The sequence below is a fragment of the Apodemus sylvaticus genome, chromosome 11 (assembly GCF_947179515.1).
Source record: "Apodemus sylvaticus chromosome 11, mApoSyl1.1, whole genome shotgun sequence".
Lineage (NCBI taxonomy): Eukaryota > Metazoa > Chordata > Mammalia > Rodentia > Muridae > Apodemus > Apodemus sylvaticus.
Genome location: NC_067482.1, coordinates 20,320,127 through 20,346,331, shown reverse-complemented (window position 1 = coordinate 20,346,331; position 26,205 = coordinate 20,320,127). Strand labels below are relative to the sequence as shown.

Here is a 26,205-nt window from a genome sequence, read left to right as displayed (position 1 = left end):
AGCATAGGCTCAGGGTGTTGAACAGGGACAACATTTTCTTATAAAGAAATTATAAGAAATTAACTTATAAAGATTAAAGGCTTGGCTTTGTGAAGACCTTCAGATTAGCTCAGAATGGGACACTGAAGAAAAGGATTGTACTGCAATCTGAAGCCCCTCCTTTGATGTGGACAGAAGACATGGCGTTCTTGTTTTCTGTATCTGTTGCCTCTATGTTCTATGTTAAAACACCATGGCAATTTATTGGAAAATGAACATATTTATTTAGATTCATAACTCCATAGGCATAAGAGTCCATTACCATTAGCCACCATGAGCGGCAGGCAGTGGGCAGTGGGTGGCAGGCATGGCAGAAGATGCGGGAGCTAAGTTCTCATATCATCACCCTCAAGCACAAAGGAGAGGGAATAAACTAAAATGTAGAGGGGGCTTCAGGCTCAAAGCCTGCACCCTGTGACATACTCCCTCCAGGAAGGTTACACCTCCTACATCCCAATCAGTGCCAACTGCAGACCGAGTGCGCAAATGCACAATACATTTCTCATTTAAACCCCTGGCTCACCTTTGGTCAATTACCTTGCTAAAAGGGAGGCATGTGGGCACTTATTTGAATCCCTGTCCTTTCTGCCAATAGAACTCAGGCTTTCTTCTTTGTTTTTGAATAGCTCCCATTGTTAGAGGACTGGAGTGTGTGTGTGTGTGTGTGTGTGTATACACTCCTTATCCTGACTTTAACCGTCAATTTGCACTTGTTCGCACACTAATATTTAGTTTCGAGACTGGTTTTCAGTAGAGATCGTGAGAATGTTTTCAGCTGGCTCCCACAGCAACTGTGAGAGTTTGGATGGAAAAACCATCTTCAAAATTGCCTCTCTTCAAACCTCTACTTAGATTCTGAGATCGTTACCTGTACCCTTCAGTACACTGAATAGGGAGGAAGATGGGAGAGCAGGTATGGGTGTGTCGGAGCGCACTGTGGGTTGTGTTACTCAGCTGGAATGTGTTGTGAGGCATTCAGAAAGTTGGCTCATTGGCTCCGCGCTTCTCTCCCTGTTCAGGTGTTCCACGACATCGCTTACAAAGCCAAGGATAGACACGACCTGATTGCTGGCATTGACGAGTTTCTAGATGAGGTCATTGTCCTTCCACCTGGGGAATGGGACCCGGCAATCAGAATAGAGCCTCCAAAGAGTCTCCCATCATCTGACAAAAGGTAAGTTGCTATGCACTTGGCAGCGTTTGGGGAGTGTCGGGCCCCCCAAGGAGGTTGCATTTCAGCAAAGAAGTCGAGCCAGGCTATGTTGTGATCATCCCTGATCCCCATGGATATTTTGCTGCAGATGAGTTGCTGTGCCTTCGCGTTCCATTTACTTAGCACTGTAAAATAAGTGTTATGTGCTCTGATGTGCTTTAGTAACTGCACTTAGCTCATAGTGTTAGAAAATGTCACCACTGTTCTTTAGGGGACCTTCTGCCCGTGTCTGTGGAAAGACTACTTTACTCAAGAAGAGCCCTTTAGGCTGAGCAGGTTAAAAAGTTTAGTAGAGTAGTTGAGAAGAAACTGGTTCCTGAAAAATCTGTTATTCCCCAGGTAAAGTCGATTCACTCCTATAAGTGTGCAGTAAGTTAAACTCTTTGTTGACCCAGCTGTCTGTCTCGACACTAGGTAAAACACTTCAAGAATTGTCTGTTAGCGAAAAAGATAAGGAATCATGGTTGTTTTCTGAGAAGGCTTCCTTCTCTGTCTTTAAAAGCATACCTACAGCCATGGAAACAAGTGAGCACAATCAACTAATGTCTACTTGCATCCTGTTGTCTTGCTTAGAAAGAATATGTACTCAGGTGGAGAGAACGTTCAGATGAATGGGGACACACCTCATGATGGAGGCCATGGAGGAGGAGGACACGGCGACTGTGAGGAGCTACAGAGAACTGGCCGGTAACTGCAGGAACCTTTTGCCATTCATGATAAGGTTTTCCTTAGATCTAAATTTCCCTTCATTGTTCTCAATTCACTTTCAGTGTTTTACTCGCTGGTTTGGTCCATTGGTCAGCCAACAAATATTTATAGTACATCTGTTAGTCAAGGTCACTGGGAATGCAGCGGTATACGAATGCCTTGCCTTTATGGGCCTCACTTTGTAGAGATGGGGGAGGAATCTTAAGCAAATAAATACAGGCAGCAATGGGTTTATGGGGAAAATGGAGGCAAAAATGTTGGGACTATGGTGAAAAATAATATAGTTTAAGACAGAGTGATCTGAGTGGACCCTGTAGATAGGGAAAACATTCAAATGAAGTCCTGAAGGCTGAGTTAGGACCAGAGACATAGAGCACCCAGGAGACTCACCTCTGGGCAGTATGACCAATGGAACCACTGATAGGATGATACAGAGAGGGCTAAGTTTATGGTGGGTGAGAACAAGATGACTGAAGAATGACTAGGTATCCTGTGTGGCTTTCATGGTACCATCCCTTCCATGTACCCCTACTCCAAAGTGTGTCACATGTGGAAAGGGGTGGTCTGCAGGCCACTGCCCTGTCTCCTTGTCTTGATTCCCAAGAACCTTCCAGTTATCTTCTTACTGTGATCATCTCTTCTCTATTATTAGATGATTAGGGGGCAGGGGCTGGGAAGGTTAAGTAAAACTTTTAGTATGATACTCATAATGTGAAGATGTGGAAGTCATTGCAGATTTTTAAAAATGCAAAAATATGATATTTTAATATGCAATTGAATCTGATTGAAATGAAATTATTTCCTTCTGCTGGTGACCCACTTGAGTTTCTCCTCTAAAGTAAATAGAAATTGTTTCTCTTCCTCCAACTGAATGAAGAATAAAACCTTCCCCACCTTCAGTGTTGATTAAATGGTGGGGTATAGTCCAGAACTTGTCTTTGGTCATCATGCAAACATCATAAAGGGTACTTAGACTAATCTGAGTGTATTGGCCACTTATTCAATATGGCCTCTGGATGTAGTCAATAGACAGAATGAAGATAACATGTCAGAGGTCACTGGCCGCTTAACATGGTATTTTGTTTTACAGTACACTTTTATAAGTAGAAGGGAATATGAACTAAAGTAACAATAAAAGGCATGGGATGGCAAATACATGAGCTGGTACCAGAGCTATGTATGTGTGTAACCAAATGCTTTTATGTAGCGCTTTGTCATAGAGGTTTACCTATGCCAGCATATCACCATGGCACACAAGGAGAACTGTACTGGAGAATACTGTCATATCTAATGATGCTTCTTCGTGATAGTATCATTTAAGGGCCATTATCACCCTGTGAGACTACAAGCAGATACGTGGTCCCTTATTGACCTCTCTGTCATGACGCAGTGCATGGCTACACTTCCTTATAAATTATCTTCACTAGGAAAAAAGTTGTCACTTTCTACTTACAGCCCAGATATGAGCTGTGGAATTGCATTAGATTGTCCTTTCCTTCTTTGATCCTCCTCCTTTTCACACTCATATAGTAGATGCACAGCCCTGTGCATCCCTTTATCACACACAGATACAGAAGTGGGATGCTCAGCTTAGCTGAGGCTGAGATGTCAGGTTATAGAAAGGGGCTCTTTGGAGAAGGCTAGCTCAAGAGGTTCTGTTGGAAGTAAAGTAGGCTGGTACTTGCCCGCACCTTTGCCTGTCACACACCTGCATGCCTTCTTCACTTCATGCCTTTGGGTCCTTAGTGCAAATTTAGATTCTCAGAGGCCCACTCTTGCTCTCTATCTTTATTTTTCTCAATGCGTCTTCTCTAGAACCATCTAATTACCACCTCCATTTAAATTTTCCATGATTTATATTTATTTGCCACCCTGTCTATCCAGTTTCCCAGAAGTAACCCCCATGATGTCACAACTTCAGAGCCTGTGTTGTTCAGTGTCGTTTTCCCAGGACACAGAATAGTGACAGAGAATGTGGGTCTCACGGGTCTCACTCATACAGAATGGGATGACATGACACTGTGACAACATCTGAAGGGGCTTTATGTGATGTGCAGTGTATTTGGATGTTTGCTTTTAGAGAATGGAAAATTATAATTTATCTACTCAGTGCTCTCATCTAAAGACCAACTGGACAATCTTTGGGAAATGTCGGACCTATTCTAGTAACTGAAAAAAAAAAAGAGATAGAGAAAGAAGATATATTTCTCCACATTTTTTTTTCTGTCTCATCTAAATGAGACTATCGTAAATAGTATCTTGTCATTGACTCAAGCATTTTAAGTCCGACATCTTCGTGGTTGAGTGAATTATGTCTTGATGAAGTTGATGGCTGTTTATCTTACCCTTGATCACATGTTTGCTTTCTCCCTGCCCAGGTTCTGTGGTGGATTAATTAAGGACATAAAGAGGAAAGCACCGTTTTTTGCCAGTGACTTTTATGATGCTTTAAACATCCAGGCTCTCTCGGCAATTCTCTTCATTTATCTGGCAACGGTAACTAACGCCATCACTTTCGGAGGCCTGCTCGGGGATGCCACCGACAACATGCAGGTGGGTCTGATTTGAGAGAGGACACAAATAGTCCAGTGCAGATTGTCCTCCTCACCCCTGCAGCTCGGCGAAGAGCAGATGGCCTCGGCACTCAGCGTGACTGTCTTTTGCTGGATGCTGCACTTTACTTTGGTTCAGGCTTGCTGCTGTATTTCCAGCATGTTAGTAATGACAAAAATAGCTCGATGAAATCTGGCTTGAGTCACAAGTGGGGAAAAGAGCGGTTCTACAATTCTCTTTGGGCAGAAGCATCTCAGCTGCTTGGATCCTGTGTGGTGCACAGGGTTTAGAGCTTCCAGGATCTGGAGTGCCTGGGCCTTCTGTGGTTTCACTTGGTGATCACACTCTTTGGGGATGTGTGCTCACCTGACTCTTTGCCCTTGTTCTAAGATGAGCAAATCCATGCATCAAGCAATGGAGTGCTCTGCTCAAGGCTGGATTGACATGTCTGCCAGTAGAACTCAGCTTTAGTGAATCCCAGCTGGATTTGTTTCTTCTAGTCCTGGGCCAGCTCTCACAGAGCTATAAAGAACCTGGCTGGGTTAACATTATTACAACCAGTTTGTTGGTTACTGGGGAGGTGGTGTTTGCAATCCTTCCACATCAATAATAGCCATGGTTTTAATAAGATGTCATATGCTCCCCCGATCAATTAGAACAACATGCGGAAATGACTTAAAGTTGATCTGAGCGTTAGAAACAGTAGGCGTTGTACTTGGTACCGAATACACAGTGAATAGAGCCAAACATGAGTTGAAGCCCTTTCGAACTGTCTTTCTGCTTCCTTCCTATTAGTGTCCGACCCATGAGGCATGTACACAGGCTGCCTGCCAGCGTCTTAGTTCATAAATGCTGCTAATTCTCCCAAATGACTTCTATTACATTCCTACTTTGCCTCTAGTTGTACATCTATGACCTAGGGTCCTTTAAACATGCAAAGAGAAGATAGAGACAGTGACATTTTTTGTGGTACTAGGTACGAAGGGAAAAGTGTCACAATCATATTTTAGCTGAAGTGTGCTATCCACTGTATGAAGCTGCCCTTCATGCACATGGCACATCTGAGTGATTCTTTGATCCCTCATACACATTACAGTTAGATGGCCCTGGAGTTTGAAGTTGTCTAATGGTTTCCACTCACATAGTGCCTAGAGGCTTGAGTGACTGGAACAGCTGAGTTCTAGGGACACTCCACCCAGCTTCTCCACAAGACTAGCTTGGGCACTAGCAGAGGCTTCAGGAAAAGAGGGGACCACTGTTCATTTTTCATATCATGTGGTTGTAAACCTATCATTGCTTCATCTTCTGACTTTCACAGATGCACTGAAAACCCAAACTCTCAATGAGGGCTATTAAATATTACTATTGATTAGCACTTTGCTGATCAAAGACCATGAATCTCTAGGATACCCCTGGGCATAGTTTGCAGAGACTAAATGTGTTTTGCTGACACTCCTGCTGTGGATATCCTCACTCACGAGACAAGGGTAACAACTAAACTGTAACAGTAAATAAAAGGTTTATGAACACTGACCTAGATTCAAGTACAACAGCAGTCCCTCATCCATGGTACAACATGCTGCTCGCTAAGTTAGGTCATTTAGGAAACCAGCCGGAAATGCGACCGCCAAGGAAACACCTTGAGGCCGGCATAAAGCTAGCACATGCAGCCGCGTGTGCTGAGGAACTCAAAGAAATCTATGGCATTTAAAGAATGTATTTGTAAGGGCTTCTGCTGTTTGTGAAAAGCTTTGTTATATAAATAAATGTTTTATTATTGAACACCTATCAGATCATTGTATTTGCTTTCTTTTTTCCTTTGCTTTTAATTATGCTTATTCTTGAGAAGTTCAAAAGTGCTTACTCTGCATTTTAATCATACACATCCCATCCTCCACTCTGCTTCTCCCCGATTCACTGTTGCTATTCACCTGCAAACCCCCAACTTCATGACATCTTTTGAAAATAACCCTGTCAACACAGTTTCTACTGCCCATACACCCAAGGGTGTGGGCCACCCACGGAAGCATGGTTGACCACTTCATTAAATGCAACTGATTCTTCTTACCCCAGAAGCCATCCGCTGTCAATAACTCCTCAGATGGAGGCTCTTGAGCTATCCAGCCTCCACGATAGCCTGCTGAATGTCTTGATCTAATGCAAGCATTGAGCAGGAAACCACAGCTGCTATGGATTCAGGAGTTCAGCAGTCCTCTTGTTTTCAGAGGACTCTGTTTCACTTCAGTTCTTCAACCTCTGGCTGAGAGTCTTCCTTCCTTTCCTATATGATGCTCAAGCCATTTGGGGAAAAGGTTGTGTATCGATGCAGCATTAATGGCTGAGCCCTCCCTAGATACTTATTCTCTGTGCTTTGACCTGTTGTGAGTTTCTCTGTTGATTACTGTCCACCAAATACAGAAGCTTGTCTGATGATGTTTGAAGGATGCACTGTCTGATTTGGAATAGATGATTATGGACAAAACCAACTTTGGTTAGGAGATACAGAGGTGTCCTTATGCAGAGACAGCTAAAATAATTTTTGTTTGTGGATAATTCTTCTTGTTGAAACAGTGGCAGTGTAATCTTCCATATAGGATTATATTTCACATAGTGCATTTAGTGCTTCTTTGAAATATAATCCTTACACAATCTTATCAGATTTAATTTTATGGGGTTTTTTTTTGAGAGAGAGAGAGAGAGAGAGAGAGAGAGAGAGAGAGAGAGAGAGAGAGAGAACAAGTGAATATGTGTGTAATGTGCGCATAGTGTGAGAAAGTGCTGAGGCCTGAACTCAGGGCCTTTGGCAGACTGGGGATCTTAGTTAAAGCTTCTATTTCTGTGATGAAATAACATGACTACAGAAATGCGGAGAGGAAAGCGTTTATGTGGCTTACACTTCCACATTACTGATCATCACCAAGGATGACAACAGGAACTCAAACAAGGCAGGAACCTCATGACAGGAGCTGATGTAGTGGCCATGACATAGTTCTGAATACTGGCCTGCTCCTCCTGCTGGCTTGCTCATAGATAGAACCAGGACTGCTACCCCAGGGGTGATACCACCACAATTGATGGGACCTCCCCCATCAATCACTAATTTTAAAAAAGGCCCTACAGGCTTGCCTAACAGTCAGGTCTTATGGAGGCATTTTCTTAACTGAAGTTTCCTCCTCTCAGATGACTCTGCATGTGTGAAGTTGATAAAAATCTATCCAGTACGCTGGGCAAGTATGCTAGAACTTAGCCAAATCTCTATCCCAGATTTAGCTTTAGAATGTAGCATCTAAGGCCAGAGAAGAAGTTTGTACAAGTTTGTTTTGGTAACATTTGCATGAATCAGTTTCAATTTGAATGAGTCCCTGGGATAGAAGGCTTTGGTATAAAATTTAAATAGGTATGCTGTGCTTTTTCCCCTGCTGTATATTGTCTGGGTAATTCTCTGGTATGTTCTGGTTCTGAAGATGTCAGGAGACATGTGAAGGGGTTAAAGCATCAGTCTGTTAAACAGTGTTCCTGGATATTAGGCTGGGAAGTTGAAAACTCAAAGTCATACAGACTCATGAGAATATTTTCGGACGTACTTTGTTATTATTTTATAATCATCCTTGATAATTTTGTTGAAACTTAATATGGGTAGGGTCTTAAAGTTTTCTGAGTGAAATGGCTGAAAATGCTTCACCTCTCTTGCATGTGAAACTTTTCCCCTTAAAAGCTACACTGTTGAAGTCCTTCTCCTTGAAGGCTTGCAGGAGTCAACGTGGGTAGCAGAAACACTGAAAAGAAAGCATAGAGAATGTGTGGTTATTAATACTATTTTTGAATTGAACATTAATAAATATTGTGTGTATGTGTGTTTTAAGAACTAGAGAGTGAGCTTATTTGGCATGTGAAAACTATCTCATGTATGTATTTCACCTTAACTTATGGATGTTTATCCCTAAGACAAGAGTGTTATGAGAAATATTAAAAAGACCTACAAGTTCCCTGCACTGTGCTGGGCGCTGACAGGCTGGGTGATCTCAACTCAATGGTCTCTCTGGGCCGGAGCTCCCGAGTTCCCTTGGCGGATCTCTACCATGCCCACCCAATACAACAATCGTCCACCCTGTAGTCAGCCACCATAACACCCATTTACCCAGTAGAAACAAAACTCTAGAAGCTTGTTAATAAACCAATCAGATTTACATATCAAAAAATTCTCACTCCACAAGATCCCAATATAATAATTTCAGAACCAATTGGTAGTAAAGATTAAAGCTGACCACCTAGATTAGACAAATTATCCCAATTACTTTATCCTGTATGATACAATAACTACCTGTGGCTTTTTAAAACCACACTGGTTCAGGTTCTTTTTCCTGTCTGTCTGTCCCATCTTGGCTTCTCTTTCCTCTCTCCTGAGACACTCTCTGTTCCTGCAACTCTTAGCTCTGCCTCTCTTTTCCCTGTCCAATCACAAGCCTCCTGCTGCACTAATATTTTAGTGTGATTGAACAGGGAAAATCCTCTCACACAGGAGCCTTTTTGACTTGCCATTGATATAACAAAATATTTTGTGGATTTGATGATACATCTCAGGTCATTTTATATGTATTTGACTGACATTAATTTATGTCTTTGCAAATGAAGTGCCTACCATGTATTAGATACAATTCTGTGTTTGAGGTAGAGAGAGGCGAGTCAAATGGGTAAGAATCCAAGGCTGGTGGGATTTATATTAGACTACTTACAGAAGTAACCTTTTTCTGGGTCCCTACAAGGTACTAGTATATAATGCCTCCAATTACTTTTCTAAACACATCCTCCAGAAAGCACTGGGCAAACTTGAGTGTCTGCAGTTATATCACATCCTTCACAAATGAGGCAGCAGGTTAGTCTCCATAACACAAGCAGCTCAATGAGTCAACTGAGAATAACATCCTTGCTTCTAAAGGCGGACTGCTCAGACATGGTTTGGCTAGGGCCTTTATTGTCAGACTACAAATAGACATGGGTGCTGGGGAGCAGCATGTTGTGAAAACACAGATGACTCACTGTGTGACTGTTGTCTAAGCATACTCTCCTGCCAGCTTCTGTTCAGGAGGACTGGCCTGCTGGAATATAAGAATTTGCTTTCAAGCATTAATTTTAGGGCTGATGGTATATATGTATGTTTATATGTATGGATGTATTTATCCATCCATCCATCTATCTATCCATCTATCCATCCATCTATCTATCCATCTATCCATCCATCCATCTATCCATCTATCCATCATCTATCCATCATCTATCTACCTATCCATCCATCTATCCATCCATCCATCATGTATGTATCTATCTATCCATCATCTATCCATCACCCATCTATCTATCTATCTATCTATCTATCCATCCATCCATCAATCATCTATCCATCATCTGTTTATCAATCATCTATCCATCATCTATCTATCAATCATCTATCCATCATCTATCTATCAATCATCTATCCATCATCTATCTATCTATCTATCTATCTATCTATCATCTATCAACTCTATGACATCTTTTTATGAAATATGTATGTATCTTATCTATTTATTTGCTTGTATATCTCACTGTGCATTTGTATGTACATGCGTGCGTGTGTGTAGGAACAGATCATGTTGAAGTGGCAAAGATCATTTCTCATAGAACTGTGTTCATAATGAAGCAGTTAAGGCTACAATGGCTGCCAGTTTGATAAAATTGTAATGCCAGTACAAATAACTCTGTTTTCCCCAATGTTAGCAGATATTTTTGATAGATAGATAGGAAACTCTTAGAAGATGCTATGGCTTATAAAGAGGACATTTACAAAATTTCTTTTAAAAATAACTGTGGGCGTTATAGTTTAGCTTGGGTTTCTTGGAGCAACTGAACTACTTTGCCAAGAGTCAACCTTACATTTCTGTAGAACCCAACCTGAACTTGCACCCATTTCTCTTTATTTGAGTGTAGAGAACCATCAGTTCCTGAAGTTTGAGAATGGTTCATCACTTATCCTTCTGGGTAAATTCCATCAAGTTGATTCTCTACTTTCCTTGCCATATAGTAAAGAAATGGTTTTCAGCCTAACTGTTCTGAAATCTTATCCCCTCCATAATTAAACCATGACACCATGCATGATAATATCATATTTACATTCTTGGTCACCAAGCAAGTATATTTCTCTGATTTTTTTAGATACTTTGAAATTGTCTATAATATTCATGTATAAATACATTTCATACTTATTACAGTTAAGCATTTTTTATTTTCAGAGATAGTATATGGAGTTGGGCCTGATGGCACAGGCATGTGATTCTAGCTACTCAGGAGGCTGAGGCAGGAGGATTTCAAGTTCAAGGCCAGCCTAAGCAATTTAACAAGGCTCTACCTTAAAACCAAAGTAAACCGAGAGTTGAAGAAATAGCCCAGTGGTAGAGCACTTGATTAACCATGGAGAAAGCCCTAGGCTCAGTTGGTAGTCCTATAAAGAAAATACTTCTTTGCTAACACAGTGAGTAGTCACTTAGATTTTGAGGAGGTTGTTAGGGTAAGGAATTTGAGGATGCTTTGTGGCAAGTCCTGTGTTATTTAAGAATCGTTCTTCTCTAGCACACAGAGAACATATTTTAATGGAAGTGCACATTTGCTTGTGAATGACTAAGCATGGCCTAGAGTGAAGACTGAGTGAAGAAAGCCATCTTAATTTTTTTCGGGAGTAAATATAATCCTATTTTCACAAACCTTTCAGCAAAAGAGTGCAGTAAGATTTTTAGCATTCTGTGAAATTTGTGATATTTATGGAACCTAACAGAGCTCATTTTAAGAGAACTTGTCTCATAATAAGGAACATTTATAGCTAGCATCTCCAAATTTGAGGTTTTATTTTAACATTCTGCTGTGCGGAGAGATTTTCACCAATCTGCTCAAGTTGGACAAGTATCATTTCTTGTGTCGGTGAGAAAGGTGCTTCTTTGCACGGCCTGTCATGCTTCGCTTGCGGCAGCAGGACTGACATGAATTGATAATGTACTGGGAACTCGACAGTAATATCGGGCTGTCTGACTGTTGCTCTTTGGCACCAAAATGCTTTTCCTTTGGAAGTAGGAAACACAAAACCTTATTTAATCTGTACAGCAGCATATTGTAGCTTCCACATGCAAAGCAGGAGTAGCCTGTGGGGATGATAGAGCTTGATATTTTGGTCTGCCCAAATAAGCAAGCCTGTTTAGTGACAAAGGAAGAAATCCTTCTTGTTTCCCTTCTAGAAAGGAACTTTTAGCTTTAAAAACACATCTTACAGGCTAAGGAGATGTCTCAGTGGTTAAAGTGTGTGACTTCCAAGTGTTGAGGACTGCAGTTGAGTTCTCAAGAATGTGCATAGATGTTGGAGGGCGTGACAGATCCCCTGTAATGATAGCAATCTGGTGGCAGAGGCAAGATATCCCTAGAGCAAGCCACTGAGTCAGAGTAACTGTCCTTGTGAGGTCTGGGCACAGTTGAGAGTCACTGCCTCAATAGATAAGGTAGTGGATGATCAATGAAGACTCCTGACAGCAAACCTGCCCCCCAACATGTATATATACATACGTATACACACCGCACTTCCCTGCACATACCGTGAGTGAACACCCCCCTCCACATGCAAACATTGATTAAGAAGATCTGAGTTAAGTTTTATTGACAGAAGTTATTAGTACTTTTTTATTAGAAAGATGTTTGTCAGCTTTGTTTGATGATCAGAAAATTAAAGTCATTTGGATAGGATAGGGCATCCCAAATAATGCTAAAGTAAAATTTTATCCTTTTTAGCTTATGGCTATTTTGAAAATAGCTTCTCCAATATGACATTTTCATTATATCTTTTCATACATATTGTAGAATATCCATACACAGGTAGATAAACATGTAAGATATTATGTAAATGAGGTCGCATTCATATTTCATAACTGTTATATTTTATGGGCATTGCCTACTTTAATAGGTTCTTTAACATAATTCTAGTGACTATCACATGATATATGCACTATAATTTATTTAATAAACTTATATTCTCAGTTTGTCCCAGTTTTCTCTTTTATAAAGAATACTATGATCATCAACTATATATTTGTTATTTATAATTATCTCCTTAAGGTAAGTCCCTAGCAAAATTATTGTGCAATATATTGATTATAGTTATTATTTATTTCAAATTATACACAAAAAGGTTGTCCTAATTCATATTTCTACCAATAGTAGGCAGGAGTCCCCACTTGCCCACCCACCCCTTTTCTCCCTAGATTCTCACTTTTGTTATGCTGTATATTGAAAAAGAATGGCTTGATTTGATTTGATCTCAGTCCTGTGGTTTTAATGAGCCTGGTTATCTGTCCACATTGACACCAACCATCCATTCTTCTCTATGCTTATATTCTTGCTGTATTCTCCTTTGGGGGCATTTAGTTTCTCCTCTTAACTACCTGTATAATAACGGTGTTTTCCTTTACCTGTTTGGCAAAGATTTACAAAGTGTTTTTCCTAATGCCATGATGTCTTTTAACTCTGTGTGTGTGTGTGTGTGTGTGTGTGTGTGTGTGTGTGTGGCTTCTCTGGATGTACAGATTTTAACTTTAACACTCAAGCCTTCTGTCCTCCTTGTTTCTTGTTTGCACGATATTTAAAGAGTCTTCCCCTCCTAAAGATTAGAAAAATATTTCCCCACATACTTCAGTTCTTTTATGTTCTCAGTTAGTTGTTTTATACATCTGGAATTGATTTTGGTGTAGTGTTAGACTAGAATTGGGTGTTTCACATACATGTTCACAGCTCTTCAAAGAGCAGAGGGTGTCTCTATCTTGCCCTTCATTCTATTCCCAGAGAATTCAACGTCTCTAGCTGAAGTCCTGGGCTCATGCTTTTCTCAACCAGAGCTGTAGTTTGTCTTCCCTGATTGTTTAGTTTCTGCTGCCAGTGTGGCCAGAAATCCTCTTTATGACAAGCATAAGAGCAGGGAATATGACCATGAGGATCTCAGGTGCTTCCTTTGGACAGGGCCGGAATGATAGAAGGTGATGCTGCCTCATTGTGGGATTAAAAACAGAGGCTCAACAGCCAACCTTTCCCCACTGCGGATGTGTAGTGTGTGTAACTAGCTCGTATGCTGCTGTGAAGGAGGGAGGGAGATGTTTCAATGGGTGCACCTCAAACTTGAACCTCAAGAGAATCACCTGAGCGCTCTGAGCATTCATGCTCTAGGCTTCATCTCCTGTCAATTGCCCTGTGTGTGAATACGAAGGTCTAGTATTGGTAACAAACAAACACGTATGAACCTTCTGAGGTAATTCTCATGTGACCTGAATTTGACCTCAATACTTAAATTCTTTCTTTCCTTAAAAATTTTTTATTTATTTTTAAGATATGTGTGCATGTGTTTCTGCACGTGTGCATGTGCATCCTATATGTGCCCGGTGTCTGCAGAGGCCAGGGGCGTATTTATGACCCACTGGAACTGGAGTTACAAAAAGTGAGGTACCTCCGTAAGAGCAAATGTGTGTTCTTAACTGCTGAGCCTCTTCTCCAATCGCACTTGTATCATTCTTAACTTCCTTTTAATAATGGGATTTAGCTTCTGCTGGGATATGACATTAAAATTCTTGCAGGTTTCAGCACTCAGAAGGTGAAGGTAGACGTGAGATAGATTTCAGCCTAGAGGGCAGTGAAGTCAGGCTGAGCTACAAACCAAGACCTTGGTGTAAACAAACAACATACACAACAGTAAACATTTCAGTCAAGCCCGGTTCTCCTTACTGTTTCTTGTGGCATCCACTGCCTTGTTTCCTTTCCTTGGCTAAACCTCAGATTCAAAGACTCATCTACATAAATTCAATTTTATTATACGGCAAGCTGTACCATTCATGTAAATCATTCCAAATGTGAGGTAAATTTTCTCTTTTTGAGTAGAAATTTAAAAAAACCCAACATTTTTAAAGCTTGTCATATCACAGTGATATGGTGAATGCACTGTCATTTAATACAACTGAAATATTTTATTCTCTAAGTTCTACTAGTTAGCAAATTGTCTATGAAACAGAAAATCTGTTTTTTTTTACCTTTATGCTGTTTCCTCCCTTTCTCCTATGGCGGCCAAGCAAGCCCTCCTCCACAGGCTAACCGTTGTGAACTAAAACAATAAGGTCCTTACTAAAAAGGATGTAGAGTCTGTCGCAAATGCTATTTTGTGGTGTCCTGTCAAGATAAATTACAGTGAGGTGAAGGCACGCATCTTTAATGTTTAATGTCCAACTCTCCTGAGTGCCCTTGCTGTACGTTGCTGTACAATTGCTACTCAATTGTACATTGCTACTCAATGTTCATGTCCCAAGTAGTTTAAAGTCACGAAATGCTGATATTCCAAATTCAGCTGCATTTTAACTTTTTTTTCCCTCTTTTTCCTATGGTTTGCATTTCTGTATGCTCGGTTTTGAGGGTTTGAGATGTGTTCTACTTTTTCTGGTTGTTTTGAAAACCAGAGGATATCTTGGGTTAAATTTCACACCCTCATGCAAGCAGAGAAACAGTTGCAAATTGTTTTGTGTGAGAGTTTTGATTTTGATCCTGTAGCATAAATAGACTATTTTGTTTTGGGTTGGAAGCATCTGTTTTAATGCAAGAAGCAACTCTTCAGGCCATAGTGATGCCCCCAAGGTATCTATATTTTAATGCAGAATTCAAGAGGCCCCGCCCCTTCCTGCTAAAGACTCATTGCTATTTGAGCCATTCCTTACAGATTTTTACCTGTCTTCCTGTTTTTAAGGTAAAAGAAGTAATAATTCCTGGGTGTGATGAAGGGAATGAGAAGGTACAGGGAAGAGACCTAATATTATATCTCTACTTTGTATTCTTCTGGGCTCTGAGTTCTTTCCCACTTAATCCGGAAGTTCTCAGCCTGTGGATCATGACCCCTTTGGGGGTCATGTATAAGATATCCTGCATATTCATTATAATTCATAACAGTAGCACATTACAGTTATGAAGTAGAAACAAAATAATTTTATGGTTGGCGCCCGGGGTTGCCACAACATGAGGAACTGCATTAAAGGGTTGCAGCATTAGGAAGGTTGAGAACCAGTATTCTAATGCAAGTAATGATCCAGCCTGGTAGCCATAGGTTTGAGAGAGAGATGCTTGGCTCTAGGGCAGGAACTGGTGGAGCTGATGTAAGCTCACATAGCCATGTCTGCAAGGTGCTGGGCCAGCTGGCTGAGACCTTAGCACTCGCTCATTCAGCCCCACCTCTTTATCTTATATCCAAATAAACATGTTGTGTATGAGAGGCTGCTGTTATTCAAAAAGCTTTTAGCCACCAGAGACTGTGCTAGGCATGCCCCATATTCTGTCTGATCTAACATGCAGATTAGAGGTTATGCTATGACTGCGATACAGCCTCTAAGGCACCTGGAGACTGTGAATGCAGAGCTGTTTCTCTACTCTGTCACCTTTTATTTTATTACTTGAAAGAAATGAGGCGACACTCCGAAGATTATTGGGTCTCTTGTGGTAGAGCAGTCTAGACTCTGGATTTCCTGATTGCTGGCTGACTGCTTCTACTACCTGTTCCTTGTAGGAATCCTCTGACAGCAGGGAGTTAGGAGGAAGGCCAACCAAGAGTGTTGGGACACTTTGTGTCCCATGTCTCATGCCCCCAAGCCCAGCCAACTGCGTCTTTGTGAAGTGCTAGGAAATTCATTCTAGAAGTCAGATCTGGAAGTATCTCTAAGACTCATGGCTTATTGATAAGACACAACTCAAAGAAGCTTTCTTTTAAAATTCAATAGTGGCAAACACTGGATGGGATAAATCAGAAAAGGTGCAATCATTTGTTTTGTAGGTTATGTTGAACTCTAGCTACAGCTAACGTTATTCATTGCCTTGGATTATTTTTTAAAAAAAAATGTTTGGGTTGTGAAAAGGAACATGTCAAAATGTGGTGAAAATGGTCCTTTTCTCAAAACTGCTGGAAGCCTGTCTCAGTTTAAGCAAGTTTCCAGTGTGGTGTGTGTAATAAATCACCTGTCTCTCCTTCAGAATTATCAGCCACAGAATGGAAAACTAGCACTTACGAAGGGATCAAGCACCGCAATAAAAATAATCTGCCTTCCAGTCCTCATGTGGCTTCCATAAATCACTGTGTGGTTTTCTGGAAGAAACTAGTTGCTGTCTTTATTGACCAACCGAGCAGCCAGGGCTCTTGACCTTTGATAAGGAGACCTAGGGTATCACTTGGGCGTGCCTTTGGTTCCTTCAGCATTAGTGAGAACCTGCGAAGCCTGTGGAGGGATGGTGGGCAGCAGGGTGGGAGGAGAAACAGAAGATGCAGGAAGACCTTGTTCCTGTCCTCCTGGAGATTGATGGCTATGCTGAGCCAAGCTGAGGATCTGAAATCTCAGGTTCCTCCTTTCCGATTTTACACCCTGCCTTACACCAAGTCTGAGCCGCGCTTTGGTCCTGTGCTAAGGCTAAGACATAGGGTTTCTTTGGTGTTTGATGAAGAATGATGCACAGTCTCTTTGCCTATTAAATATGCTTAGACTGTATCATAAACGACACATACTACCATGCAAGTGGATCCTCTGCTCAATTGGATCCTTTAAATCCTTAGCTTTCAGTGGCGCTATTAAAAACAAAAACCAAAGATGAAATTATGAAAGCTCCCTGTTTATGGACAGGAGCTGACAGTTTCCCTCTCTAGGAAAATCCAAGCCTAAGGATGCCCCACACCTCTAATATTTGCAAAGCATGGTATGTGGTTGTATGGACACACACATCCAATAGCTCTTTTCCACAGTGCTTGTACATCACTCAACTCACCTGAATGCTACAATGTCAACAATCAAGAAAGCAAGACAATGCTATATGGGGGCTTGGGGGGCCCGTTTGGGGCATCTTGGTTGTGTTGTGTTGCTTCCCACTAGAATTCTTTCCTACTAGGAATGATGAGCTGGGATGGCTATTAAAAAAATAATAAATGATGCTTTTCAAGTCATTCCTTGACCCTCACAGGGATCTGAGTGAGGCCCTCTGTGTGCCGCTCCTGCTATATTCGAAACTGTGCTCCCCACAACTTGATTAAGGAAGGTCGTTTTGTAAGTCTGTGGCTCTTTCATGTTTTGTTTCCTGTCGTGCTGAAGGAAAAGAATGAGTTGATGTTCTGAGACGTCAGCAAAGGCTTTAGCTCTCTCTGTCTCTGCACATTTGTTTCCTCTGACTATGAAGTTCCTTGAAGTTTTCATGCAGTTGGCATTGGAGTATGTGTTAGCACGAAATGAGAATCATTGTTGTCAGGCGGCGGCAGCAGCAGCAACATTTTATTTTATTTTATTTTATTTTATTTTATTTTTTATTTTATTTTATTTTATTTTATTTTATTTTTTTTTTATTTTATTTTATTTTATTTTATTTTATTTTATTTTATTTTATACTATTGGTAGTTTTAAAAATTGTAAATGGCCAACTGAGAGTTATTGGCAGTTAACGGTTGCTGAGGGAGAAAGAGTCCGTTTTCCTCAGGAATATGACCTCTGCAAAATTACTCATATTCCAAGCAGATAGCCCTTTATATTCACACACATATGCAACAACACTTACTGGACTTAGTGCGTTATGAAGAGAGGGAATATTAAGTTGGGAGGTGATTTGGAGGCTGATGGTGTCTAGGAGCGATTCAGTATGGTGAACACGGTAGCTATAATCAAAATGCATGTATACACGTATGAAATGAAAACAGACATAAAATGCATGTGTACATGTGTGAAATTAAAATAGACATGTGTGTATACACATATGAAACTAAAACATACATAAAATGCAGGTATACATGTATGAAATTAAAGTAGACATGAAGTAATTGTTAAAAGAGCTTCGCCGTCCTTCTCCCCTTTTTTCTTACCCCACCCTTTCAAATCTTCTCTGTTAGAAAGAAAAGGCTTTCTGCTTAAATTGTTGCTATTTAAAAGTACCTACTAAGTGCAAGGTATTATGGCATTGAAGCAAACACCGAAGAACCACGAGGAGAAAAATGGATTTAAAAAATAATCACAAACTGAACCAAATGCCTCTGTTTGGTGGGTTTATAGAGTGTGACTTTCATTGACAGAACCCTCAATACATTTTCAAGTAATGGTGCCATTCCCTCCTGGATACCAGTTGTCTCAGTTATTGGGGCATTGTGGAACAATCAACCCATAGAATAGGGAAGATTTATGTTATGTGTGTGCAAAGACCCGTGGTGGTATTTCATGGAATCTTGTTTTATTTGCCAGGGAGCGCCATTATAATGATGTCACAAATAGGAAGAAAAGATGTGGGTTTGTTTTTGCTTTACCACTTGCCTGTTCTTTCTTTTAGGGCGTGTTGGAGAGTTTCCTGGGCACTGCTGTCTCCGGAGCCATCTTTTGCCTTTTTGCGGGTCAGCCACTCACCATCTTGAGCAGTACAGGACCAGTTCTGGTGTTTGAGAGGCTCCTTTTTAACTTCAGCAAGTATGTATCTCTCTGTCTGTCTGTCTGTCTGTCTGCCTGCCGGGTTATTTGATCTCCTATGTTGTTCCATCTGGAAAAAGCACAGGATAGCCGAGAAATAAGAAGCTGCCAAAATACTGGAGTGATAAGATTTGGAAGTCAAAAGTGCCTTACTGATTAAGTTGTCCAGAGCTTAGTTTACAATCCTTTCAAGAGGCCCATCTGTTGTGCTTTCTGATCACTCCTCCCCTATGAATTCTCTTTGTTGTTGGCTGGTTTCATGGCCGAAGGGCTGACTCCCTAGGACTAAAAGCCCCAGATTCCTTTGCCCTCCAGGGCTTCCTACTGGTTTGGATAATGAAGAGAGAGCAAAGTTTCAGGATGTCACTTTCTCCCATCATCCCCTGCTTTCAACGCAGCCTCCTGGCTTGCTTCCTGACACTGGCCTCTGTCAGGTGGCCTGTCTAGCCTAGTTTTAGCTCACCAGGCTCTTGTAACTCCATTCCTTGGGTGACCTTTAAAAGCCCAAGATTGATAATGGCTTCCTGCTCTAGTTAGCTTTGAGTGGATCTGCTTTGTCTTTTAAAGGGGAGGGGGAGTTAGTCTTTTGTGAATAGCCTGTTAATTTTATTTTCCTTGGGTCCCACTTTAAAATGCCCTTTTCTGCCATGATCCTGAAACAGTGAAGAAACCGAATGACGTGTATCAGGTCGTATGGTTCTCAAGTGAAAGAGAATGAATGTTCTTAACCCGTGGTTCCCCTGTTCTTCACTGTAGATCGCATCCAGTACTCAGACGGATAGCAGTGATGCCAATATTTTCATTTAGAAATTGATGGATCATTTTAAATGGTGGTGGGTGGGTAATTGAGATAAGGAAATTGTTTAAATTTTTCATTTTTATTTTTATTTTTTATTTTTTTGCACAGGAATAGATTCAAAGTAAAATTGGGCATTTTTGTCTATCTCTGCTGTGCTTGCTATTCTTCAAGGACAGGATTGCCTTACTGGATCGTCTCAGTGCTCAGATCACAGTTTGACGTGTCCTGTGAGCATTCCTTTGTAGAATTTCCATATTCTATGTTGTTACATATTGCAGGATTTTAGTTTTAGAACAGCCAGTATCTATACAGTAGCTACATTCGCTACTTCTCTGTTGCTGTCCTATGATACTCTGACAAACTGTAAGTCAGAGGAGAACAGGTTTATGCTGACTTAGAGTTCACTGCAAGGAAAGTCTGGCTAAAGAAGTGTGAGGGGTCCTGGCAGTCAGGAAAACAAGAAAGAACAGGAAATGGGGCTATACAACCTCAAGGCTAACCTCCAGGGTGTACTTCCTACAGCAGGCTTCCACCTCCCGAAACTCCCCTACCTTTCCCATATAATGCTACCAGCTAGCGATCACATGTTTAAACCCACAACTCTCAGGGGCATATCTCATATCAAACCAAACCATAATGGTACTTGTGGACTTAATGGCTCTCACGGAACTTTTGAAGTTGTGTGTGTCATTGAAACTGATCTTAAGTTAAATGAGACAGTGGGGGTTTGAATCTTTTTTAAGTTGAGCAGAGAACATTGGTGAAAGCTTTCTGAGCACTTGAAGTTGTAATATTTAAATAAAATCGTGACTTTTCTGTAGATCATCATTACGGATTTCCCCTCCACCATAATTTTGAGAAGGACATGGAAAGAATTTTATTCGTGTCAGTTTATAGAGAGAGTCAAACAGTTTTTATATGTTTAAGAAAACATTTTGTGAGACAAGAAAGGCTTCATGGGAAGATTAAACAAGCATGTGCTATAAACAGGAACAAACAGACAGAGGCTTGCAGAGAGATTTATTGGATGCGATGTGATCAGAGTCTGAATCTACAGAAAATGTTTGTGTCTTGGTTTGTTTTACTTATTGTAGGCTACAGAGTATTTCCTTCCACTAAGCAAGTTCCCTTCTCACTTTCCCTTCTGTTCCGTCATAATTGGTTCTGTTACATAGTTTCCAGTAATTTATTTGAAAACAGTTGTAAAGCAATGAGAAGAAACATTTGCAAAACTGCCTTAAGCCCAACATCGCCTATTATGTGACAAATGGTACTTTTATTCACCATGCTATGAATTTATTCATTTACTTCTCTTAGTGCTCCAGTAATGCTGGTATTTCCTCTGGATACAAAGTCCGTTGTGGAACACTGTCTGGCGTTAGGTGCTCCATGGGAAAAAGCTTCCTCATGTGCGTTGGAAGTCTAGTCCAGTCTCCATTTGGTCATTTCCTCTTCAGTACACTAAAGAACAAAGATGGCTGTCTAGTCAAGTGACTAATAGTTCATCCCGCCCAGCTTTGCCCCAACATATTTTTCCCTTTTCAGGAGCTGTAGTTGAGTCCTTGTTTCGAAAGATTGGGGTAGTTATCAGAGATTACCAACTGGTATGCTACTAAGATTCTCATTTTCTAGTTCTTCTTGAAACTGTAAATGTTGTGGATTCATAGCAGTGCTATTGTTTTAGTTAGTGATTTTATTTGAATTCAATCTCACTGATCTAAGCCGGTGGTTTAAAAGTCTCTTAGAATAGCGAGTTCGGTGTATATTGTTTAGGTTCTAAGATTTAAGTTTGTATGGTCATTTGTCCTTTGTGTCCAAACTCATGATGTTTTAATTGCTAACAATTAATGGATTTGTGTTTTATCCTCCCTTGCAAGCATAAATTCTGTAACATCTTCTAGCATTCTTGGAACAAATCTGGAGTGTGTTAACTTTCAGTCTGGGCATGGTGGCCCATGCCTATAATTTCAGTATGTGGAAGACTAAGGCAGAGGACGGTGACTTCAAAGCCAGTCCTGGTTATATATTGAGTTCCATTCAAGCCTGAACTATTGAGTGAGCCCCCATCTCAAAAGCAAAACAGAAAATCAAACAAGCAAACCAAAAAGATCATTCTACATTTTATCTTGTAAGGGAAGTTTTAAGCTTTTTTAAAAAAAAATGCTGGTTGGCTCAAATGGTAGTAAAAGCATTCCTTAAGCATTGTTTTAGACCTGTCTCATATGATAACGTGAACTCTCTCAATTCCTCTGGCATGTTTTTACTGTAGTCTGCTTAACTTACACAGACATAGCATTAAGCAGTAGAGTTTACACAGACATGCATGACATTAAGCAGTAGAGATGTGGATGCATATAGAACTGGAATAGAAGGTAAAGCTGTTGTTGGAATATCTCTGAAGATCTATAGAACATAAATCACACTAAAGTTCATAATTTCCATTTTTTCTCTATCCTATTTTTCACCTAATGGGATGTGGCCTATCCACTTTTAACCAAAGTCCATGCATTTAATGTTAATCTCTACTGAAACAGACTTGTGGAAACACACAATAATGTTTTGTTGAATATCCGTGCACCCCGTATCCCAGGCAAGCTGACAGAAAATTAACTATGCCTGCCTGTAAGAAACTTTAAAATCCAACATTTTATAATTATTTCCTAGCTCTATGTAGTAACTTGCAGGCCATTGCCAGTCACTGTCTTAGTTAAGACATGAGCTACAGGTGCATTCTTCTTCATCTATAATGAATGTATTAGTCACGTTTTAATGAGCAATGTATTGTTCTGGGTGGAGGAGTAGAATTCTATTCTATGAGCAGTTGGGAAGTCATTGGAAAGTTTCAGTGGAGGTGTATGGTCAGCACTTAAAAGATTGTATTGGCTCTGGTATGGAAAATAGTTTTGCGTAGGGCAAGCGTAGATATCAGTAAATGAATGAGTTCAGAGATTTTTATCAGGCAAAGATTTAGCTGCTCAGACAGAGTTGATGATAGGAAACAAGGCACTATGATGACTTTGGGAAAGTATTCAGACAGTGGCTAACTGTTATCAGGAACCCATTGTCTTGGTTGTTGTATATGCAGGATCCTTGGTTCTCAGATTCTATTTTCTCTCTCATCACATTATGAAATAAAGTAACAAATTATGAATTAACAGTCATTAGAAAACACTCACTCTCTACCTTATTAAAAGATAACCAATATGCAATCATGAAATAACAATACTTAACCCATCATTTTCTGTCAATCTTGACCTAGATGAAATGAGCAAAGCATTGACCGACAGTAGCCTACTTTAGCTGATGATGATGGTCCATTCTAAGGCTTCTATGGAACAAGCCCAGGCAGAACAAGGTAGACAGGATACTTCCCACACAGTATAATCAAAAGGTATCCTATCTGTGGGCACTCACATGAGAACCAGTAGGGTTTGGCTGCATCATGGCTGGGCAACCTCTCTTGATCTGATCGCAGCATATGTTTTTCCTCCTGTCTTCTCTTCTTAGTGATGCTCTGTCCAGAGTTCACATTACAGGGTATCTTACAGCACATATCTTTTAGACTACTCTTCCACTTCCTTTGCTGACACTTCTTACTCAGTCTGAAACATTCCTTCATACATATTCTCAAACACCTTGCTGTTCTTTTTGCAACTTCATTCCCTCCCAAAGTTACTTATCCTCTCCTCTCATGACACCGCCACTTAGCATTTTACACTGTAATTGTCTTTATCATTTTGTCTCCTTTTGTTGAAGGCCGATCTTAGTTAAGCACACACAACATACTGATGTGACTGTCATCTTCATTAACCAGGACATTAACCAGGACATTACTCCTTACACGCCTGGTAGTTTTTAAGTAGTTTACTCTGTACAGTCCATGAATACCTACTTTAAACCTTTTTTAAAATTTAAGCTTATTCTTTAACAATTTCATGCATGTGGCATGGCTATACTCACCCCACTTTCTCTTCTCTCCCCTTCATCCCTATGAACCCTCTTTTCATCCCTAAAAGTCTTTTCTAAGACTGATATCCTTTTAAGAGTTTTGTGACCCATCTAGTTTAACCAGGGTCTTTTGTGTGACCATACTTGGTATTTTTCACTGAAGTCTGGTGGATTTGCTAGTAGGTAGACAAGTGAAGGCATTAACTCCCTGTCTGCCAGAGTCTGCCTGCAGCTCATAGGGTAATCCATGAGGCATAGGACTCCATGAACCTGTTCTCTACCAGTGCTTGACTGTTGGTGATCTCATTTTTTATAAACCTAGGGTAATAAACAGCAACTGTGGAAGTTTGCAATTGTAATTCTTGTCTTCCCCCAAATACAGTACAGATGTCTTCTATCTCTTATAGTCCTTGTGGCCCCTTTGCTACAGAACTCCCTGAGCATTGCAAGAAATAGGTATCAAGAGATAAAATATAAGTATCAGTGTAGGACTGAGCAGTCAATCATCACTTATCATCAGCATCTTGAGAATTCAAAGCCTCTGGTTTCAATGTCACTCAATAGGAAGAGAGGCTTTCTGATTTAAGTAAAGGTACATTTATCTGTAAACATTAATATTTAGTAGTCCTTTTTATACTGTATCTGTTTAACTGAACAGCAATATTAAATTCTGCCTAGGCCCTGGGACCTCCCCAGTCATGCATTTTTAGCAGATTTATAGTACCAAGCACAGGATTCCTCTGGTACAGCAGCCCTCAACTCCAATCAGAAAGTAATTGGTTTAATCTGAAACAATCAGGTCACTGTTACACAACTGTGTCTGTCTCTCTGTCTGTCTGTCTGTCTGTCTATCTATCTATCATCTATTGCTTGTTAAGTTGGTATTTTAGTTTATAGGGTTCAGTGTTGGATAAGAGTGTGGATACAGTTTCTTACTCAGCAGCCTTCATAGTGATTCTACGAAAGCCAGCTAGCAGGAAAAGCTTCCACCTCAGAAGTTATTTTTCGAAAACAATAACTAGTGACACGCCCCCCCCAAAACACAACTTTTAGAGTAGTTCCTAAAGGTAGCACAGTAACATCATGTAACCAGATCCTTAAATTTTTCTGGATAAAATTTAGCTTTATGTACATAGTATCTGAAAGTGATCTTGTGTTTTTAAGGCATTTTAGTTGGTTTATATTCTGCATATATTTCCTGGAGGAACAGTCAAAACACCTGTTTGGTTTTGTTTGTTTGCTTTTTCTTCCCAGGGACCATAATTTTGACTACTTGGAGTTTCGTCTTTGGATTGGCCTGTGGTCAGCCTTCCTGTGTCTCATCCTGGTGGCCACTGATGCCAGCTTCCTGGTTCAGTACTTTACGCGCTTCACGGAAGAAGGTTTCTCCTCTCTGATCAGCTTCATCTTCATCTATGATGCTTTCAAGAAGATGATCAAGCTAGCAGATTACTATCCTATCAACTCTGACTTCAAAGTGGGTTACAACACTCACTTCTCCTGTGCTTGCCTGCCACCAGAGCCAGGTGAGGAGACCTTGGCTAGAGCTTGCCATTGTACTCTGGGTAGGAAGCTGGGAGCGCCTGTTTGCAAAGTTTCAGTATAGTGCAATGTTTCTCAGAAACATTTTCTCTGAAGAGTCATAGTACTGAATTTGACATATAAGGTATTCAATGAGACAACGACTTCAGGATCACTGGGATGGGTAATCATAGTACTTGTGATTACCTTAGACTTCAATATTTACAAGGAACAGAAGTCTACATTATTCTTAGTTTTATGAGGTAATTGGGGAGGCTCAGGCATGTATATAATGAGTCTAAAGATCAGATGAACCCAATTCTCTGAACTTTTATTTCACGTTTCTTGATTGCTTGTGAGTATCTCTTCCTTTATATGATGTTTAGGTCGATTATCTTAAACTACAGAAGAAAAGAGGAATACTAATTCAGATTTCATAAGTTGAGTCATGAAATTAAAAAAGGAAGTTCAAATTAGAGACATTTAATGGACAAGTGGGACCTTTTAGTTTCATTCTGCTGAGCAGTGTCATTAAGGAGGAAAAGGCCGAGGAGAAGCTGAGAAGAAAGGAAGGCAGGCAGCCATGTGAAGATATATATGTATATATGTATATGTATATATATGTGTGTGAATATTTGTATAAATATTTATGTATATTTATACATATGCAGAAACTTATATACATATATACACATATATGTACTTATACACATATATAACATATGCATGTATAATATTTACATATGTATATATAAATCTGTTACTAGTATGAATATATATATATACGCACACGTGTGTGTGTGTGTGTGTGTGTGTGTGTGTGTATACATACACATACACACTAGTAGCAGATTTATATTGTGAAGTCTGTAAAGATTAAGGTAACATTTGAGTGAGGCATATGATAATTTATA

General features: G+C 40.2%; 1 protein-coding gene across 2 annotated transcripts in view; it reads left to right on the top strand.

The window, feature by feature from the left end:
• Slc4a4 (solute carrier family 4 member 4) overlaps positions 1 to 26,205 on the top strand; it is a 322,837-nt gene that overhangs the window by 224,874 nt on the left and 71,758 nt on the right. For both annotated transcript variants that reach the window (XM_052198847.1, XM_052198846.1), the window contains exons 10-14: positions 1,059 to 1,213; positions 1,826 to 1,939; positions 4,339 to 4,513; positions 18,890 to 19,023; positions 25,025 to 25,296. In XM_052198847.1, coding sequence (XP_052054807.1) covers positions 1,059 to 1,213; positions 1,826 to 1,939; positions 4,339 to 4,513; positions 18,890 to 19,023; positions 25,025 to 25,296 — 850 coding nt within the window. The remainder of the gene's footprint in view (positions 1 to 1,058; positions 1,214 to 1,825; positions 1,940 to 4,338; positions 4,514 to 18,889; positions 19,024 to 25,024; positions 25,297 to 26,205) is intronic.